General features: G+C 46.3%; 1 protein-coding gene across 1 annotated transcript in view; it reads left to right on the forward strand.

Annotated features, from left to right (window-relative positions):
* Positions 1-21879, forward strand: part of fbn3 (fibrillin 3) — a 74457-nt gene that overhangs the window by 25969 nt on the left and 26609 nt on the right. Inside the window, exons 7-26 of the mRNA XM_088621669.1 lie at positions 1763-1960; positions 2493-2618; positions 7153-7278; positions 10923-11075; positions 12497-12688; positions 13120-13263; positions 13485-13604; positions 14117-14242; positions 15013-15135; positions 15320-15595; positions 16285-16338; positions 17164-17289; positions 17485-17610; positions 17948-18067; positions 19139-19276; positions 19759-19809; positions 20230-20355; positions 20915-21142; positions 21315-21440; positions 21656-21784. Of these exons, the coding sequence (XP_088477795.1) occupies positions 1763-1960; positions 2493-2618; positions 7153-7278; positions 10923-11075; positions 12497-12688; positions 13120-13263; positions 13485-13604; positions 14117-14242; positions 15013-15135; positions 15320-15595; positions 16285-16338; positions 17164-17289; positions 17485-17610; positions 17948-18067; positions 19139-19276; positions 19759-19809; positions 20230-20355; positions 20915-21142; positions 21315-21440; positions 21656-21784 (2808 nt within the window). The remainder of the gene's footprint in view (positions 1-1762; positions 1961-2492; positions 2619-7152; positions 7279-10922; positions 11076-12496; positions 12689-13119; positions 13264-13484; positions 13605-14116; positions 14243-15012; positions 15136-15319; positions 15596-16284; positions 16339-17163; positions 17290-17484; positions 17611-17947; positions 18068-19138; positions 19277-19758; positions 19810-20229; positions 20356-20914; positions 21143-21314; positions 21441-21655; positions 21785-21879) is intronic.

A 21879-nucleotide genomic window follows, 5' to 3' on the forward strand; every position in this document is an offset into this window, starting at 1 on the left:
GGAGATAGAGGAATGATTTATTCTGACTGTTAATAAAACCATATGAAAATGCCTGACTTTCTTACACTATGCTAGTCTAAGCAGTATAATACAGTAAGTATTATATTATCATGTTGGGGTGGCATCAGCCTCCAAAGCACTTAAGAGCACTGCAGCTCCCTGCAGCAAGAGAGTAGTGTTTTGGCACAGTGGGTTGGGCTCTTGTCTGTATTGTCTAGGTTGGAATAGGGGCTGACAACACAATATCCTTGATTTGAGGGCACATATCCTGTGCAGTACATCTCGCAGTGTTAAGCATGCAAGGCAATCCATGCCCAAATCAGAGTGTAGCAGAGGAGCACCAGAATCCTTCAGTGGGATTAAACAGTAATTAAATTCTGGATCCAGATGTTACAGGTACAACAGTAAGAACATAAAAAATGTCAAGTTTAAAATAGGACAAGAGGTCCCGATGTGCATAGCATTGAGATTGGTCTGGTTTACTTTAAATTAGTTAATTTGAGAGACCGGGGGGTCAGAAGGTGTGGTTGTCTGATTTTGTTTCTTGGCATTGGAGGATTGTAGTATATGGTACTGTATATGCTGGGAGATGGACAAAATCAGAGTTCCATACACGTCGGGGCACATTCAGCCTGGAGACGGTGTCTCTAGCCTCGTCTCCAGCCAGGCGGGATGATCAGTCCCAGATGTTTGTTGCTTTGCTCAGCGGGTCTTTGGGCCTCAGAGGAGATTGACATGCCTGGCCTCAAATTGGCCAGGAAGATTGTGAGGTCACGGGAGTGAGCAGGGGGAAGGGGGGTGCCCTGGGGGACTGACTGCCTCCGGCTCTCAAGTCTGTCCTAGTTTAGGTGCAGCGCCGTTTTGTTTTTCATCAACCACAAGTCAGCCACAGGTTCAGAAGGGTTTACCTGCCATTTTGAGGGAAACATTTTAGGTCATTGAGAATAGCGATCTATTACCTGCTGCAAACTTCTGTACAGACTGTACTGAGGGGGCAGAGCCATTATGCATCTGACTTTATTTTAAATGCACACATGTGGCACTTGCACATGTGCATTGCAATAGGCAGCTCAGGATAAGGTCAAATGCTTGTAATATTCCGCACCAGTTACCCACAGTTCATTAGACCACAAACAGACCTGTAGGAAATGTCTTTTTTATTTCCCCGAAAAGTTGATAGCAGGTTTGATACCCTTTTTGTGGTTATTTTACTGTTATTTTTTTCATCGCTGGTCGTTTTACTCAAAATGACCCTTATACAAAGTTTCAAGTCACTGATAAAGTTAGCAATGAAGCCGTCTGTAGGAATTTCACTTTATATGGGATTGGATGTTGGATGTTGCAAAGCACTGTTGAATTCACTGTTCACTGTTTCGCTCCTGGACTTCTGAAGTGCGGTTTACTCAATTGCATACTACTTCCCAGTAAACAGCTCAGTCAGTGGCCAATGGTCCCTCACTAATTCCTGAAAACAAAGCCACACTGGTGCTGTTTGAGCCCAGTTTGAATTGGTTCTCTCTCTGTCTCTCTCATTCACATCAATCAATTTTCTTAAAGATTTGTATAGAGTGATGCAAAATGGCCTATCGAAACTCAGATTTTTACAATTCCTTTCAGAAGCTGATCTCTGCTTTGATGCAGTGGGCTTTGTAAACCCCCCTGCAGAGACTTCTGTCAAAGGCCTTTGGTGAGCCCTTTAGTTGGATATCAGACGACCTCATTCTTTTTCTCTGATTTCTCTTGCTTTCGGTCTCTCCTCCAGATTACCGCACTGGGCCGTGCTTCACTCAGGTCAACAATCAGATGTGCCAGGGTCAGCTGAGTGGCATCGTCTGCACCAAGACCCTCTGCTGTGCTACCATTGGCCGTGCTTGGGGTCACCCGTGCGAAATGTGCCCAGCCCAGCCACACCCCTGCCGACGTGGTTTCATCCCCAACGTTCGTACGGGGGCCTGCCAGGGTGAGCCTAACATCTGCGGGTCAGCTGGGGTTCCAGTTGAATTCATCAGTCCAATACCTTTCCCTGTTTGTAGAGATATCCCTGCCTACATGTTCCCTGCATCACGGCACCATTTCGGGAGCTTTGCAAAACACTCAAACGAGTCTCTTGCAGAATGTCTTCTGGAGCATGTCTTGAAAAGGTCTTGAGCAATTCATGGCTCCTTGTGTTCTTTCTGTATCTGCTAGATCACAAAGAAAGGAACAGTAACTGTAACTCCAAAGTATTACAAATAAGATTTCCATGCTGTGTCACTTAACATTCCCAAAGCTTTTATTTCACTGAAGGTTAATGATACCACCGTGGTCAAAAGTTTAATGTACCAGAACATGAATGTGGCTTTGAAACAAAATTTTGAAGGGGTGATATTTTAAAAATATAGAGATTGGTTTTTCCTGTAATCACTGATAGCTCTGAAAATCCTTTGGCCCAGTTTGTCCACATTCCCTAAATCCCAGGCATCATGGATTCTGTCTCTGTCTCTCTCTCTCAGATGTGGACGAGTGCCAGGCCATTCCGGGGCTGTGCCAGGGTGGGAACTGCATCAACACTGTGGGGTCCTATGAGTGCAAGTGCCCTGCTGGGCACAAACAGAGCGAAGTCAACCAGAAGTGCGAGGGTGAGTGGGTGCACGGCGCGGGTTCGAGACTGAACGTTGCCCGGAATGTTTTCGACTTGTGCATTAGGTCTGTCTGGGCATGGGGGTGGCTTCAACTGGTAAACAAGCTTTTTCTCTCATGGCGCTTCCATAAGGTCATATGGTTTTATTTTAACATTCATGAGTAAAGACTGATTAAATCATTCTAAATATTTTGCTGACATATCACAATGTACACAATTAAGAGGGTTTATATCATGCCAGAAAGATTTTGTTATGTGCGCCATTCACTTCTAGGACTCTGAAGTTCTGCAGTGTTGCCAGCAACGGTTCCTCTGTATTTCCCATCCTAGACATTTGACCATTCAGACCCTAAATTGTCCTTGGACTGTTCCTGTATAAATTGCCTTTACCTTGTCACGACTCCAGTCCCAGCGGTCAAGCAAAATTGTAGAGAGTCAGACCTGGAGAATACAGCAGTCAAGATCAGAAGTGTCTTCAGTGCTTCTGTAATGATTTGAAATCACTCTGCTCTTTTATGGTAGAGAAACCATATGAAGCTCTCAAGTGGTGGCAGATATATATGAGGCAAAGCTAATTCTAACCATGAATTGTTCTGAAGGTTCTGACTTCACACTTCTTAAAGGAATAAAATGATGATTGTGTTTCTTCTTTAGTGTATTAGTCTGAAAACATACTGGTAGGTTAATGTGCGTCTGCCCTGCGATGCACTGGTGTCCCATCCATGGCGTACCCTGCCTTGCGCCCATTGCTTGCCGGGATAGGCTCTGGCTGCCCTCTGACCCTGAATTGAAAGCAGCAGTTAGAAAATGGCTGGACAGATGGATAGGCTCATGGCTAAGAACCCACAACCGCACACAGGAGAATGAGGGAGTGCAGGGTGACACCTTCCAGCCAACAATAGATGTTCGTGACGTGCCCAAAGCACCGAGTGGTGCTTACTGGAGTTTCTGTACTGTAAATTTATCCTTTACAACAGCCCAAGTGACAGTCTCAATCCATCCCATTTCAAAGCTTTCTTTCCTATTCTTTGGTCCCTTTTATAAGGCCTCCCAACAAGTGTTTGCGTTACTGTTGTGCAAATACTGACTGTAGTCCTGTGCATTGGTGTCTTATGAGCACTGATCAACGGTTCAGGTTTCAATCCCCTGTATATGTGCTGCATTCCTTGGCGCTGCTTCAGCCAGAATTTAAACAATGCAAAGTAAAAACAAACAAGGACCTTTCAAGAGTCATGGTGAAAGTTTGTATGATATCCTGCTCTTCAGGAAGATATGTGGTCTCATTCTTGTTGCTGTAGCTAAAGGAATTAGAGATTGCTTTTATTATCATGCCATTATTTATGTGTGTGTTTGTCCCACGCTAAAGGGGAGGAACATGTCCAGTACAGTGCTCTTGTGTTTCTTTTTTTGGCTTGCCGGTACTGGCCTGAGCTAAGAGATTAGACTCAAAATCCTCACGGGAAGACATGTAGAGGAAAAACTGAGGTTGTGAAGCCGTGGGTGTATTTGTGTTAAACACTGTTATGTGAAACCATCTGTGGTTGCCGGGTCTAGCTAAGCACATGTGAGGGTCATTCAGAAACCTCTGAATCTGGTGTCGAAAGAATCACGAGAGGCCATTGCTTGTGCTGCTAAAAGGACCAGGGTGGGATATTCTCTATTGCTTTGTTTTCTTCTTTGTGTTTGTAATTTTCAAATCAGACCATATCACATGCTGGAATTTTTTTTAAAAAAAGCCTTGTCCTGCATTCAGACTTCTGCGTGCATTTCAAATTTGCTTTAGCACTGTGGTCTCTAGGGCCACAAAAGACGAGGCTTGCATTTTCTTCTTTCTCCTTTGCTAGAGCGGGTCTCTGAGATAAGAGATAAGTACATGCCTATACATAGAAACACTTGGCAGATGGCGTTATCTGTATCACTCCTCCTTTCATCACCGTCCGCTGACAAAGGGGATTAGTAATGCTCAGCCTGAAGGCTTGGAAGGCTTGAAATGGTAACTTAAGCTGGGAAGAAGCTCATTGAGCGAGGCTCCAGTCAGAACTGCGTGGATCGGAATCACGTTAAGTTGCGTATCTGTCGAACTGGGAGTGGGGGTGTTCTTTTTTTTATCTTTGTGTGTGAGCATAGCTGCTTCTGAGAGTCCCTGGAAAGAGCTGATCCATGCTTTTGGGGGGGGGTGAGTCCATTCCAGACAGCTGAGGTCACCTCTTAGTAAGAGTCCAGGAGCATCCTTTAATTAAAATGTCAGGTAGCGCTTGGCTTCTGGCTCCTGAACAGCGTGTCAAGCTTGTGAAAGGGTGGGATTGTCTGAACTACAAGCTGAACGAACACTCCTTAGCCTTTGACTGCCAGAAAGGTGCTCTCTGTCCTTTGAAGCACAGTATTGCGAGTGGGGGCTGGGAAGAGGGGTGGGGGGGGGTCGAAGTGTTAATTGCGGGACAATGAGAGACTGTAGACTTAAAGCCCCTGGGCACTCAGATCCATGGCTGTTTAGTCTCCCAGCTGGGATAGCGAGGAAAAGGGCGGGAGGGAGTGGGGGAAACCTGGGTTGGTGAGATCCAAGAAAGTTTTCTGGGACGAGAAGGGCGTTGTTAACATCTCAATAAGTTTCCAAAAAAGAAGCTGGAGAAAAACCTAAAGTTCGAGGTGCAAATCATTGGGGTGAGGGGTGGGGGGAATCATAAGCTATAAATTATGTGTAGGGAATCTTTTATTTCATTTACAAATAGCTGAGGGGTTTTGGCTGATTGCCGAAAGAGTGGCACTGGAACACCAGGCTTCAAAACCCATCCCGTAGGAGGAGTGCACTTCAGTCTGATATTAGAGCATGGAGGTGTGCTAAGATTAACAATGCTTCTCCCGTGTGAATGAAATTGTGCTCCTTGGAAGCAGAAATATGTTGCATGTGGGGCAAGAGTCAAACTTTTTTTCATTTCAGTATCTTTTGATTTAATAAATCCAGTTCTCTGGTCACAGTTCCAGGTGTTAGCATCTGGACAAACCAGGGGAAAAGAATTTATGAAGGAAGAGAGAGGACCATAGGCTAAGATTTGCTTATTATTACAAGAGAACCTCTCAAAGTCCCCTGATTTACTCTCACACACACACACACACACACACACACACACACACACACACACACACACACACAGGCTTGCAGACCTGTGCAGTGGCCATTTATCCAGATGGCAGACATTTCCTTTTCAATACAGCTGTCTGTCTGCTGTGAGTAAAGTCTGGGCTTGTTCATGCGGAATGCTGACTGCAGGTTTTGTTCTGCTCTTTAACAACGTTGGACGTCGTCTTACAGAGGTTCTCAGCTGGGTCACGCAGTGCCCCCTTTACAGGAACGGCTGTTCCAGCAACAGGCTTTTTAAGTTTTTTAACCTACTGCATGCAGATGGACCCTACTGTACTTTTTGTTTATAATATGATCGAATCTCCAATGTGCCTACACCAAATCTGCATTTTAATGAGATTTACTGAGATAGAATCTTTCCTATATTATATGTATGGATGAATGTGCACAACGTTATTGAGCTTTACGTATATAATATACTGTATACATAACATCACATCCTTATCAGCCTTTTCTGATCCACCCCTGGATCAATCCCTTAGCTCCTGGCTATCCATGTCCATCCTGCTCCTCTAACCATCTGGATTTTATCACATCATCTAACAGGGGGTTGGTGTCATCTTTCAGTTGTTTTTTCTTTGCTTGTGGGATTCAGCTTAGTGTTTCCTTGGTCCAACATGTGCAACATTATAAAGGAAGACAATGGTTTTTTGTCACAAGCGGTTGGCCGACTGTTCATTCCAAACCCTCATATCTTGGGCAGGGATTTCTGGTACAGATCTCAGGGAAGCAGGGAGAGGTGGGCGTTGCAAATACACAAATCAGAAAGCAGTGTCTGCCTGCACAGGGGTGTATACCTAAGGCAGATTTTCAGTTTCCTACAGTAGATTTCTGTAGCGTCGCAGTATTTTACTGGCTTCAAGAAGAAAAACTAATTCTGCCAGCTCTGCTGTGTTCTAAACCAGTTTAACACCTAGAGTAAATGCTCCCGATGTATTAATATGATGTATTAAAAAGGTGGAAGGGATTTTAATCATAGAGGAGTCGAGATTTTACCTTGTCCTGTTTACTACAAGCAGCTCTGAAGCAATACGAAATGAGAGGGTCAAAATGAAATGCTCAAGCTGCAAGATATGAGATTTCAGGAGAGCTGATCCCTGGCTCCCAGTTAAGGCCAGAGCAGAGTTTCTCAGATGGGACAAGCCGGTGGAAGAATCCTGCAGCTGGATTCCGAGATCATGTGGTCTGGGGAAAGGATTACGCGGTAGCCTCCTCTCCCCAGCGAGGTAGCCAGGCCTTCTCCCAATCCAGCTTTCCCATGAGGCCTGGAAGGCTGACACTGCACTGAGCAATGGCTGTAGCTGTGCTGTTGTGCAGTGATGTATGTTTGCCTTGAGAGTTCTGACCGGGCCCGCCTGGCCACCTGACTGCTCTGTGCTCTGTGTGTATTCAGACATCGACGAGTGCAGCACCATCTCTGGAGTCTGTGGCGGTGGGGAGTGTACCAACACAGCGGGCAGCTACGTCTGTACTTGTCCCCGTGGCTATGTCACCAGCGCAGATGGTTCCAGATGTGTGGGTAAGTGGCTTCCTCTTGCCTTGGCTCTGAGACCTAGGCTTATGGAACATTTCATTTGCATGAAATAATTGCATTTCAGAGGCGATTGTTAAATGCCTCTCTCAGGGGGGACTTGTTGTCAAAGAACAGATAACCAGTCCAGCTTTTGTGAAGAGACTTCTTCAGCGAGCTCGTTTCTTTTTGGAACAAATGGACACTTGTAGCCCATCCTGCAGGAACTCACAAGAATCCATGCCTGTCGGGGTGATGTCATGAACATGTGGATTTGAATTAAAAGACAGGGCGTTTCCCCTGTGTGTGTGACCTTACAAGTCCACATTTAAGCATCCATCTGGACGTCATTCAAGGGGTGCCAAATTTAAGCGGGGCTTACAACAGACTAAATTATCCAATTCCATCCAATGAGAAAATCTGAACACCTTTTTCTTGGCCAGTATAGTCGGGAACTTCAATTGGAAAATCCTTCCATTGAAGAAGTTTGGAAGAGTTTCCCATGTTAACATACAAAGATTTGCTTATTCATTGTCTACACTTTGCCATTCTGACACCTGTGTGCCGTTTTTGTTGTTTGTTTATTTTGTGTGAAATGTAAATACCTGTCTTCAAAACATCAAACCAACTTGACGTTGATCTCACTTGGATCTCTTAGGCGTTCACATTGGATCATTTAGTGGTAATGTAAACGCATCTGGGATCACTTATAGGCGGAGGCGAGTGATCGAATTTGACACCAGAATAACAGAATGGGCCAGGGACATCTAGAAAATTGCGGGCTCTGAGTTTCATACAAACTGTGCCAACGATGGAAAATATTACGCTGTGGTTATAAATTTTTGTTAAATACAACAAAGAACCTGCCAGTCAGAAACGTAGGTGTAGACTGAAGGAGAACATGGCTGGAAGAAATGAGCTGTTCGGCACATTCGGGTGAGTGAGGTCTCTCTTTCAGAGCCCGGCTGGACAGCCCTCATGAACATTCACCATGGGCGATCTGCGCTGTGCGTTCACAGACATTGCCTACCTTTTCCCTGCTGTGCTATTTCCGTCCCATCGCACACGATTTTCCGAAGTTTGCGTTTCACACCTCCCTGTCCTGAGCCGATGTTGCTACGCTCGAGAGCACTTTCCTCCATTTTTACGGAGGTGGACCACAGTCGCTGCTTAAGATGCATTTTGGTTCTTTTCAATAACACAGCAGCAAACGAAGTGGGGGCGGGGCCAGGGGGAGAGAAGGGGGGGGGCTCACACACCAAAAACAACAGGGAAAGGTGGCTGGTACATGCAACACCTTATTTAAGATAAAAAAAGGCACCTGACTGCGTGCTTGTGCTGGCAGTGCTTGTGTATCGCAGTGCTTGTGCTGGCAAAAAGCATCCTACCCGTACTTCTTTCTATAAGAACGGTTTCTGCAAAAGAGACTGTCCAAGCACAGTCCAAGGGTACGTCAGTCTCTTCCTAGGGTGGCTGGGGTTTTCAAGAATGGGCTGCCTGCTCTGTGCTGTACCTCCTCAGCATACCCCTCTGTCAGTCCTAAACGCCAAAGTGGACACATCATGCAGAAGCTATTTCCCCCAGCTAACGTTTCAATATTGTTTCTGGCCGAGGGGCCGTTTTTTTTCCCTTACTGCAGGGGTCCCGCCTGCTTTCTCGCATGCCCTCCCTCTCTTTCTCCTGCTCTCTTTCTCGTCTTTCTCCTCTTCCTGGCTTTTCAGACGGCTGGATGGTCATCGGTCCCTTCCCTTGCAAACCGCAGCATCCCAGGGCGCCAATAGAAGAAAAAATAACACCCTAGAGTTAGATTAGGGTTTTTGATAGGTCCCTGTTGTTTCTGTGTCACGGCATGACTGTGCAACACCCCAGATCGCTGGGCGTGTATATGCGTTTTTGTGTTTTCACATCGCTTAAAGGATGGATAGATTTTTCTGTCTCCGAGTACTTGCTATTCTAAGGAAGGTTTCCCAATCCAGACATAGTCTTCAGTCTCCAAACTGCCCCTTGCTAATGTGACCTAGATTCTTTGAATACAATGGGGGCCCCTTAACAGCAACCCTTCCCTCACAGAGGTGAGCCAGGAATGGGGGGCCGGGGGGGGGCGCTCAGAATGCCAGTGGCTTAATATTTGGAAGGGGCCTGCTCCTGCGCTGGCTCTGAACTGTGTGTAGAACAAGCCCTGGGGGAGCTGTTCAGAGCGACACTAATCAGTTCTAATGCCCTGTCGCAATGTTAAACCTCAGTCTGTAAAAGGGTCTGCAAAATTAAAGCATGCATTTGAGAACAAGGTCTGTTTCTAATTTCTTTCATGCCCCCCCCACACACACACACTTCAAATCTCCCCCCTTTCTCTCCCTTCCTGCCCCCAGCTGGTCTACTCACAGGGGAGCAGTCCAGCACTGCTTAAAGTGTACTGCTGCAGCCCCAGACGAACAGCTTCTCATGTCCGATGTAATTGGCTGAGATTGCTCCACATGGAACTGATTAATTCCAGACTGCTGGCTCGTTTGTCTAGTTAATCACCTAGCACCCCTTCCCTCTCCCAACCAGACGCACACACCCCCCTTGTTTCATTCAACCCCACTTACCAAGAATGGACCGGGGGGGGTTCCATACACACCATCCCCAGCTGATCCCAGACTCCTGAAAAAGTCACATCTGGAATTAACCGATCTAAAAGTACATCAAATACCCATCTGTGGCCACTGGGTGCATGCTCTCCACCTTCAGAAAGAGTCCCCTATCTAAATGCCCTGGAGTTAGTTAGAATAGCCCACTTGACATGTCCCTGTTTCTTTTCTGTTATGGCTTGTAGGTTTTCCAATCAAACTACCAAGAAACAACAGCGTTCTCAAGCTTTCAGCCAAGTAACAGTCTTTCTTTGGCATTTCAAGATACTTTGCTGTAGATTTGCCTTGGGCTTCATCCCTTCATCTATCATTCCCTTCCATTACAATAAACCTGTCTGTGCTTTGGTAACTCTCATGATATGTTAGAAAATGGATTTATTCTGGGATTATCAATTTAAATCAAATTGATTCTCCTTAATATGTATAATTTGTTCTTAAACTGCACAGATTCCTCTCTGTTATGTGGTATGCTTAGGCGAGTATTATACAAAATGTGCTCACGATAAAAATATCCTATGGAGTCAGTGTTCTGTGTAGCCCTCATAGTTATTATTATTATCACGACTCTGATCGCTTAGAGGGTTAGGAAATGGATGGATGGATTAACTCCAGAAAATAAATGTGGTAACTGATGCAGGTTTCAGCTCTGTTCCTTGAAAGGAAGCATTCTTAGAAATGACAAACGCTCAGTTAGAGCTGGGCATAATCCATAATTTTTTTACTTTGTTCTGATGTTGAATGTCATGTTAAGTGTCTCGTGTGCCTCTCTGCAGGATTTTCACATGATGTACATGAGCTGTTACTGCATGCAGCTAATATTACTGCAACAACCAGGCAGTCAGCCTGATCTCAGTTTTACTGCAACAACCAGGCAGTCAGCCTGATCTCAGTTTTACTGCAACAACCAGGCAGTCAGCCTGATCTCAGTTTTACTGCAACAACCAGGCAGTCAGCCTGATCTCAGTGCTCCCGTGGGACACTCTGTTATCTGTGTGATCAGCTAACTCCTCTTCCCCTGTGCAGACCAGCGGGTGGGCACCTGTTTCTCCGCCCTGGCAGGCGGGCGCTGCGCAAGCGAGCTGACGGGACAGTACACCAAGATGCAGTGCTGCTGTGACACGGGCCGCTGCTGGGCCGTGGGGCAGATCCCCGAAATGTGTCCTGTCAGGGGTTCTGGTGAGTGTCTGCATCCCTGTCCGCACCTTTACACCAGCTTGAGAACTTTCCTAAAGACAGAGAGCGATGCCACTGCCATTGTGCAGGTGCCTTCCTGTTCCCAGAGGGAAAATGTGGGCTGTACAGATTGTTAGTCATTGCCTTTATTTCAGGGGTGCTTAGTCCTGGTCCAGGGCTGGGGTGTTTCCACATTTTTAGTTCTCTTTAAATCATCTTTTACGCCTATTTTTAACTGATTTAGCTCATCTTAACCCATTTCATCATCTTTTACGATAAAGCACCTGCCAAATAAATAAGAAAATGTATTCCTGGGAAATACTAGTGGTAATTAACACGGCCCCTCTGCCTTCACTCATCCTCCTCCGGTTCTCCCCTTGTGCGGTGCAGTCTTCAGGGCACCGGCTGGATTTTGTTCTGTTCAGTCCGTTGTGAATGTGCAGCTATAAATAGAAATGATCCGACTGTCATTTTTAATGCAAGTCCCAGTTCGTGTTTCCACAGAGTGGCCCTGCGCCTGACTGCTTCTCAGACGAGCTCCAACCCATTCGGGACAGGAAATACTGGTCTAACTAATCTGCTGAGGCCCCTGTAACGTCACCGATAGCCTGATTGCCACTCATTTTCCTGAGAAACTAAGGAAACAAGCATACATTAAAAGGATTGGGGCCACTATAATAACCCTAATGCCACTAAATTTGCCTAGAACACAAATTCCACTTTTCCCCTGGCAGTCTGAAAGAGGACTAGCTGGCCTCCTCATAATTCTCAGTGTGTGTTTAACCCCCCTGTTCCTCATCAGCAAAAGAGGCCTCTTTTAGGCTGAAGCAGACCCAGGCTGGACACTAATTCAGTGATCAGCTGGTGTGAATACCTAAAACCATTGCTGATCCTAGTAGCGATTTCAGGTTATATCCATTGCACATATTCTATATACCAGATATTTACTTTAAGTAGTAAAGGCTTTTCTCCAACCCAATCCATTACAGAGGACTCACGGAATTGTGAATTTTTACCTTAGTCACGACTCATTTCAAGATGACTAATAGAATTGATCAGATACGTCTTTTGTGTTGGATAGGGGGCAGCAGAGGTTTATAGTGAACAGTCTTTCTTTGCCTCAGTCCAGATCATAGAACACGTACATAGTAAATCATAGAAAATGAGTTTTAGTTTTAGTTTCTTTAGTGGTGTAAAAAATCTTCATGCAATGCGGGGATGGTTGCTGTAAGTCAGGGGTCTCTGATTCTCTATGGCCATAGTGACTGCAGGTCTTCATTCAGCTCCCTATTGCCTTAATTGGACCAATTTAACATTTTTCTCCCAGTGTTCAGGTGCTGCTGCTTTAAAGAGAGGCCTGCTCTAAATCAGTGTCCATGCTCTTGTGGTGCACTAGTCACTTTGTTCTCCATTCTCTGTTCTAGATGAGTACCGCCGCCTGTGTATCGCAGGGGTACCCTACGGGACAGGAAACAACGGGGGCTTCACTGGGGGGGGCATTAACTACAGACCAAACACTGGGTGGCCAACTGGCAATGGAGGTCACCACGGCAACGGAGGAGGAATTATAGGGGGCGGAGGTTTCGGAGGAAACGGTGGCCCAAGCCCTAACATCGGTGAGTGGTGCCATCACGTCGACTTGTCTTCTACCAGGGTGGCCAAAACTGTTTTGCTTTCCAGGGCATTTGGAAAAATAAATGGTCTTTTCTAAGAATCACTGTGCTTTAAAAGAAGAAAGAAATGTTTATTTGTGCTTTTCTCTATCCATCAAAGATTTTTAAAGCACTAGCTGACATTTCTTGTTGTGTTGCATCTCATTCTTCGTGAGAATTGTATTTGTGATGGTCCGAGGTCTCCATTATTTGTCAGTACTGTACCCATTCCCTGGCCGTACAATTTGCTCTTCATATGTATTTTCTTTTATCGTTCCCATATGGCTTAGAACATGGTTTTGCATGCTTGTCATTTCCTCTCAATGGTGCACACATGAGTTTGAAGTTTTTTAACAAGACTATTCTGCTGTCTTTTCACATGTGTGCCTGTGCAGGCACAGTCACACTGAACGAGACCATCGATGTGTGCAAGCATTTCACCAACCTCTGTCTGAACGGCCGCTGCATCCCCACTCACTCCAGCTACCGCTGCGAGTGCAACCTGGGCTTCCGCCAGGATGTGCGCGGGGAGTGTATCGGTAGGTGCTCCGCTGCACTGTGCCTGCTGAGGCGCTGTCTCTGCTGCCACCTTCAGGCCACTTGGAGGAACACCTTGTTTTGTCTGAGTACCAGAACTCCGGTTCTGGATTTCCTCTGCATTGTTTATTGAGCCCATAGTCGAAGTATTAGTAAAAAGCAGGAAAACAGTGGAAATGCTCACAACTCTGTTTTTTGCTCTCTCGTTTTATCCTGCCCTCAGATGTGGACGAATGTGTCAGCAATCCCTGTGTGAACGGCGACTGTGTGAACACCCCAGGATCATACCACTGCAAGTGCCACGATGGTTACCAGAGCACCTCTACCAAGCAGGCCTGTATTGGTATGTTCCTATTGTTCTGCCACAGATGGCTGAAGCTTTCTCACCCAATCAGCTCGTAGGTCAGAGATGGCTGAAACTTTCTTGCCCAATCAGCTTGTAGATCAGAGATGGCTAAAACTTTCTCAGCCAATCAGCATTTAGGCCAGACATGGCTGAAATTTTTTCTACCAGTTTGGATGTAGTGAGTGATGGTTCCCAGGGTATCAAAGTACAAGTAAAATATTAAAATCCCTTTGGTCAACCTCACTGGGATTTGTTTTAACATGGAATACATATCTATCTTATAGTAATATACAACTCAGCTATACACATTGTGTACAGCGAGTGTACTACAATTATCAACGAGAAGAGGCAGTTTGTCCCATGTAGCTCATTTGGTAGTTAATTGAGTATTGACTTCAACCACATGGCTGGGTAGCTTGTTCCACACTCCCACCCTTTGTGTAAAGAACTATGTTTTCCTGTGTCGGGCCAGCAGAGGTCACCCTTCAGGCTGCCCCTCTCTTCCTCAGATATCGACGAGTGTATTGTCAACGGCGTTATGTGCCGCAATGGCCGCTGTGTCAACACCGACGGCAGTTTCCAGTGCATCTGCAACGCCGGTTTCGAGCTCACCCCTGACGGCAAGAACTGTATAGGTGGGTACTGCTGCAGCGTCTCCACCATTGCCCTATAGCAGCAGCACTTCTGTCTCCTCTCGCTGAGGAAAATAAGTGCTGTCCTGTCGATCGTCACAGCATGCAATTGCTGACGCAATTTAACAAAGACATGCTTGGACTATTGCATGGCAGGGTGTGCCAGACTTTTGGTGTTTGTTCCCGTTTTGCTTATTTTTAAATTAACTTTTAAATTAGTCACTGCCTGGAGCCACGTCTTCATTACCGACTTGCTCTTGGCTAGTAATAACACAGGACTCTTTGCAAACGTGAACCGAGTCAATGAGCCTGCATTAAGAGTGCAGCTAAGATTTTGGCTATTCTTTGGCCAGATTTTAAAAATCTGACTAAGATCAGACTTTGTTTTAAATATTTGCAAATAAACGCATCTTCTAATGGTTTGTTGCTGTGTGTTATGTGTTTATGTGTAAGAGCGTGTGTTTGACCCGCTAAAGAAAGTATAAAATGGTAAAATTAGATATATTTCTCCTATCATAACAAAGCCACTGTTAAAATCTTCAATGTAGAACTGCAGCCTGATGAATTGTAGTTTTTCAACCCCATTTTTTGCAACAACAGAATGAAACCACGAATTAATTAAACCTGGATGTAGGATCCATTGCACAGCCATGAATGTCAGACACCACCTCTGGATGTGGCCATCTACTGTATGATACATGACTTAACAATTCCCAATTATTCACAGTAATTGATGTCATAGTTCATTTAATCTTCCCCTGTTCTTCTCTCAGACCACGATGAGTGTGCCACCACCAACATGTGTCTCAATGGGATGTGCATCAATGAAGATGGCAGCTTCAAGTGCATCTGTAAACCAGGCTTTGCCCTGGCGCCCAGTGGCCGCTACTGTACTGGTATGGGGCATTTCTTCTGCTCTTCTCCATGGTTATTTATTCATCACAGATAACGTCTTGTTGTGTTTAACGTCTGATTTCTCTGATCTTACCAACCTGGATGCCCTTTTCCTCTCTCTCTTTTCTACTTGTGCCGTCTTGCGTGCCACACGTTTCCCACAACCCCCGGGGCCGGGTTGCTCAGACATCGACGAGTGCCAGACGCCGGGGATTTGCATGAACGGGCGCTGCATCAACTCGGAGGGCTCCTACCGCTGCGAGTGTCCGCCAGGCCTGGCCATCGACGTGGACGGGCGCGTCTGCGTGGACACGCACATGCGCAGCACCTGCTACGGGGCCATCAAGATGGGCACCTGCTCCCGGCCCCTCCCCGGAGCCGTTACGAAATCAGAGTGCTGCTGCACCAGCCCCGAGCACGGCTTCGGGGAGCCCTGCCTGCCCTGCCCGGCCCGCAGCTCAGGTGATCACACTTGTATTTCACGCCTTGATGTCGGGATGTTCCTCTTGTCGTGCAATCCACCAAAATACAAAAACAAAAGACTAAGCTGCTCATTTAAGACACAGTTGTGAGTTATATCTGATGCATGGCATTGCATCGACACACAATGTCAAATGTAAGCAAAACAATAATATTTAAGGAATTCATACAGTATTGACTTGTATACAAACTGCCTGCATTTGACATCTGTACTCTATCGTTGAGGTGAGTTTACGATAAACACCTATCTTACCTGTGGATGTGGCGACATAAGAGCATGTTAGAAAGGATAAGAGCTCATTTGTCTCATTTATCACTCTGCTCTTGTGAACTTGTCCATGTTAAAAGTCTTCTACTTGTGTTGTAATTTGTCTCAGCCTCCGCCCAGGACTGAAAATGTAGTTAGCTGCTTCTCTGTTCTTCAGGAATCTGTGCACCACAGATTGTATTTCACTGCTGTTGCAAGCCCCGTGTTTGTCCTTTCAACTGTGCCTGGCTGGATTCCGCCCTTTTCTCCTGTGGTCAATAACTTGTTGCAGCAATAAAAAAAACAGTCAGGGCGAACAATTTCCTGGAGTCACTCGCTGTGCTGAAGAGTCGGGGGGCGGTAGTCGAGGACTGGGAGTGTGCGGAGCTGCTGTGTTTCACTGTCCTGCTGTTTCCTTCCGCAGCGGAATTCCAGGCTCTGTGCAGCAGTGGGATTGGGATCACGGCAGACGGCAGAGGTGAGGACACAAACACACAGCTCTTCCAAGAGAAGCTGGCAGTGTGGGGAAAATTAGTGGAGATGAGTCAATAGTGAAAGTTTTTGTGTGTGCCAGTTATCCTATAGCAATCTAGGATTATATAGCATTATGTAGTCGGTGATTTATATGTAACCTACTGTATAGCTGTAATTTGTCTCACGATTGTCAATCAAAACGTTAGGTGAAAAATCATAAAAGCACAAGTATGTGAACTGGTGATTATATATATTTTAAAATCTAGAATCGCAGCTTATATTTTTTAAACCCCACCTATTTGGAATCGCCCACTGTATGCCTTTCATGTCTCAGCTGAGAGGTGTGGACCCCACTACGTACATGGGAGAGAATGAGGAAGTGTAGGCAGAGTCCTCTGTCCTGCCCACCTTCTTCTTAACGCATCACAGGCTGCCCAGCTCAAAGACGATTGGACGAGAGGCTTGTCCCTCCCCAGCAGGAGATTGCTGTGCTGCAGGGAGAGCTCAGCCAATAGCACACTGCCGCTTGAGGAATCCCATTCAGTGGCTAGTGATGTTACCCACGCTCAAACACACAACACTCAGATCATAGAACGCAGCCTGGTCTTGGGTGAACACCTTGAGCCATTCAGGGGTCCCCTGTGATTGTTCCTCAACACAAGTTCTGTACAGGTCTCTTTCAAGTTGCATTTTGGGAGGTTAAACTGCAGTGTATGTTTGTCCACATGGCTTATGTATTTGGGAGCATTGGATGAATTGTCTTTATTATGGCATGAGGGCAGCTTGGAGAGGAGTGTTCCTAGAATAAAGTCCTTCTGCTCTTCCTCAGACATCAATGAGTGTGCCTTGGACCCGGATATCTGTCCAAATGGCATGTGCGAGAATCTGAGAGGGAGCTACCGCTGCATCTGCAACATCGGCTACGAATCTGACACCAGTGGGAAAAACTGTGTCGGTGAGTCTATAGCGCCCTCAGCAGGCAGCGGAGGGAATGAGCACACTCCTCCCTCTTCCCGCCATTCTAAATTGTAAAACTCAGGTTTTTTGATGTCTTCCTTTATGCATGTGAAGATCGAAGGTTGTTCCTGAATAAACATGTATCCCGAACATGTCTGGCCCTGTGCACTTACGCGCTCTGTCATTCCTGCAGACATCAACGAGTGTTTGGTGAATCGCTTGCTGTGCGATAATGGACTGTGCCGCAACACCCCGGGCAGCTACTCCTGCTCCTGTCCCACAGGCTTTGTCTTCAAGGCAGATTCGGAGACCTGCGAGGGTGAGTGCCCCCCTCCGTGCGCAGGGGGGATGCCATCATTGTGCGTCAAAAATAGGGGCTGTTTTTGAGAATCACCCTATTGAGAATGCACCCCCTGACCCTATTTCCCCCCTCTCCCACCCACTGTAACCACATTAACATTTGCCTATTCTTGTCAACATGGAGGTATGGTAGTTCTTTCCATTAATTAACTCAGTATTTATTAGGTACACCTGGAATGGTCCCCTTTACTAAATGATTAAACCAAAACATTCAGAGTCTCAGGTGCGAGTCTCAGGGGCTGCTGTGTGTCTCCCACTGGCCTGATCCCGTGCCCTGCTGTGTGCTTTCCTCTCAGACGTGAACGAGTGCGAGTCTAGCCCCTGCGTCAACGGAGTGTGCCGCAACACGGCGGGGTCCTTCAACTGCGAGTGTTCCCGTGGCAGCAAGCTGGACTCCACCAACACGGTCTGCGTGGGTAAGGGCTGTCTTTCCAAGTGCCTGCTTGTAAGCGTTCACAAACATTGAGCCGGGGCCTTTTCTGTGCTCTGTGAGCCCATGAGCAGCTTTTCTCCTGCGGCTGTGTCTTTTAAAAATTCTTGACTTGGTAAAGCGGCTTAAGAAAATAGCAACCAGTTTAGGTCACACTGAAAGGTATCATTGATTAAATTTCATCCCTGCTGTTCATGTCTTATTATTGGAAGTGATGTCATAGTTGCACATTTATTATGTTTGGCTGTGAACTTCGAAGTGTCTGCAGCTGGACAACCACACAGTCCAGAGAGTTGTTAAATGAGCCAAAAGAGCACCGTTTGTCACGCACAGCTTTATTTGGCTTACTTTTATAAATCGCGTTTGTCTCACTCTTCTTTTAAAGACATTTAAAATGTTATAATGCTAGACGTTTAAAGACGAGAGAGAGCACACAGCTCTCCTAATGTGAACCACATTGTGGCGTGGGTGGCCTAGCCATTTGGATAGCAGATCATTAAATTCCCTGCTTGTTACATTGCTGTTAGTCAAAATCAATAGTGAGTCTGTGAACTTCCTGTGCACACACATACTGTACATGACTAGTGAATTCATTGTTAAAACTGAAATCTTTTTGAATGCATCACAACATTTTTTTGTTTTGCTTTCCTTTCATGCTGTGTTTAACAACGTTACAGTGTTCCCACATACGTGGTCTCTCTGAGAGCAAAAATTTAACTGTAGGATGGCTGGTGCTTTTTGAAAATGTCAGCGATATTCTACGTATATCATGAAGGGACACTGTATTCCAAGAACGGACTGAGATTGAGTGCTGCGCCCTTACATACTGAACTACAGTAAGAGAGAGTACTTGTCAGAGGCAGCCACTGGAGTTGATATGTCTTAAAAGCAGATCCCTTTCCCAGGTTGTATTTAGTAAAACCTTTGAACAATTACTGTGACCTTTTATTTAATTCAGAATTTCTTTTTCTGCATACTGGAGCCTATTATTTTACTTAAGATTGCCCAGATGTAACAGTACCTGAAGGGAGTCCTTTCTTGAACTCTCTCCCTGCAGACAGCATGAAGGGCACGTGCTGGCTGAACATTCAGGATGGGCGCTGCGAGGTCAACATCAACGGTGCCACTCTGAAGTCGGAGTGCTGCTCCACCCTGGGGGCCGCCTGGGGGAGCCCGTGCGAGCGCTGTGAGATTGGTGAGTGGCGCCCTGTCGGCCCCAACAGCTTGCACCCCTTGTCCGCCCTGTGCTCCTGTCCACCTCCGCTAGGCTCCACTGACACCGTACCCCAGCTTTTCAATGTACCCAGCTTTGCTGCTTTTCTCACGTGATCCGAAGTTGTTTTGCCGCAAAGGCTGTTTTCCATATTGAGTTCTTTGCTAATAGAACCAGATTCCACCACAAGGCAGACCCACATGTTCTTTGCTTATAGGCTGCAATGTCTCCCTAACTATGAAAGATCTGTGCCTTTGTTTTTTTTTACCAAGTTTCCTTTCTCTTTCTTTCTTGCCACTTTGCCTTTTCTCTTTTTACCCTCATTCATCCAGATTAACTCAATCAATGTGTCACTGCAAAGACAAATGAAAAAGATTGTAGTGGCTGTCTAAACCATTAGTTTCAAATCAAAGGCCATTTAAAATGAACAACCGTCCCATTTTTCTCTTCCTCTTTCTCCACAGACGCAGCATGTCCCAGAGGATTTGCACGGATGAAGGGAGTCACCTGTGAAGGTAAGAATACCATCGGTCATCATCAATCCCTGCTCCTCTTTGCCAGGTGGCTGAAAATCCAGGTGGCTGAAAATTTGACTGGAGCCAAATGCATGTGTTATGCTTTGGTATCACAGAAGTATAAAAAGCAGTTGATCATGAGCTTGAAGATAAGTTAGTTAAGTGGATCTGACTCAAGTCGCTGCTATATTATCAGTATCCCTAAGTCAGACACAAGCTGCTCCGTAAGTACACACAACCCAGTCTTGCACCTCCTGGCCAGATTGAACAACACATTGCTGTAGAGTCGTGCTTTGCACAGGCAGAAGGAATTCTAAAACAACCTGTAATCCAGGGTCGAGCAGTTACTAGAATGATAAAGAAAATCTTGTTTAATTTGCCCTTAACCTTTCTTATGTTACCACCCCCCACCTTACCCAGATGTGAACGAATGCGAGGTGTTTCCCGGCGTGTGCACTAACGGGCGCTGTGTGAACACCCCGGGGTCCTTCCGCTGTGAATGCACAGAGGGACTAACCCTGGACGGGACTGGGCGCACCTGTGTGGGTAAGAGACTGAGAGACACTTTGTGCTGAAACTTAAGTGTGAAGTCGCTGTTAAGACTGGAGACTCCTGATCCAACTGCGTGCAATGTCAATGATTGGACAGTGTGTCCAGCTGTGTTTTGTGTGGGTGAGTGATCAGTGTGTCCAGCTGTGTGTGGTGTTAGTGATCGAGCAGTGTATTGTCTATGGTCAGACAGAGTGTCCAGCTGTGTGTGTGTCTGTGATCAGACAGTGTGTCCAGCTGTGTGTGTGTCTGTGATCAGACAGTGTGTCTGGGTTTGTGGTGTCAGTGATCAGTGTGTCCAGCTATGTGTGGTATAAGTGATTGATCAGTGTGTCCAGCTTTGTGTGGTATTAGTGATTGACCAATGTGTCCAGCTTTGTCTGGTATTAGTGATTGACCAGTGTGTCCAGCTTTGTGTGGTATTAGTGATTGACCAATGTGTCCAGCCGTGTGTGGTATTAGTGGTTGACCAGTGTGTCCAGCTGTGTGTGTGGTGTCACTGATCAGTGTGTCCAGCTGTTCACAGTGCCATTGATGGGAGAGTTTTGCCCTGCAGATGTTCGTAAGGAGCAGTGCTATCTGAAGTGGGATGAGGATGAGTGTGGGGAGCCCCTGCCAGGGAAGTTCCGTGTGGACATGTGCTGCTGTTCGGTGGGCTCAGCCTGGGGCGTTGACTGCGAGGAGTGTCCCAAACCTGGGACCCCTGAGTACAAGACCATCTGCCCGCGGGGCCCAGGCTTTGCCAGTCGAGGGGATTTGTTAACTGGACGGCCCTTCTACAAAGGTAACCTCCCCATACATTACACTTCTGCCCAGTCACAGATCAGTTTGTAATTGCTGATAATATTTAATGCGCTGGCATACATGCTAACGGCCCGTATCTCCTTTTTATTATGTGAATCGTCTTTGACTCATATTGCCTTTTGCTAATCTTTTCTCCAATCTTTGCTGCCCAGATGTGAACGAGTGCAAGGTGTTCCAGGGGCTGTGTTCCCATGGGACGTGCCAGAACACCATAGGCAGCTTCAAGTGCCGGTGCAACAGTGGCTTTGCCCTCAACATGGAGGAGAGAAACTGCACAGGTAAGGGTCTGGATGGAGAATGGAAACAACAGGAACCAACACAGAAGGCTTCTTTAATCAGGAAACCCTAGTAAAGCAGTACCTTGGACAAAGCACGAACGCCGTCAAATTTTAGTTTTCTCCAGTTGTTGCTTAGTATACCTCCAGGATTTGAAAAGTTTCAAACTTTTAAGTTTAGTTTTCCAACCCGCACTGTCCTCTGTCTCGCTCCACAGATATCGACGAGTGCCGGATCTCTCCAGACCTGTGTGGCCATGGGACGTGTGTGAACACGCCGGGCAGCTTCGATTGCGAGTGCTTTGAGGGTTACGAGAGTGGCTTCATGATGATGAAGAACTGCATGGGTAAGACAGCGTGACCCCCAAATCCCTCTATCCTGCATCTACCTCCAGATCCCCCCTGTCATGCCTGTCTAGTGCTTATTCCTGCGTGTGATGGA

Source organism: Lepisosteus platostomus, chromosome 27 (genome assembly GCF_059453375.1).
Source record: "Lepisosteus platostomus isolate fLepPlt1 chromosome 27, fLepPlt1.hap1, whole genome shotgun sequence".
Classification (NCBI taxonomy): Eukaryota; Metazoa; Chordata; class Actinopteri; order Semionotiformes; family Lepisosteidae; genus Lepisosteus; species Lepisosteus platostomus.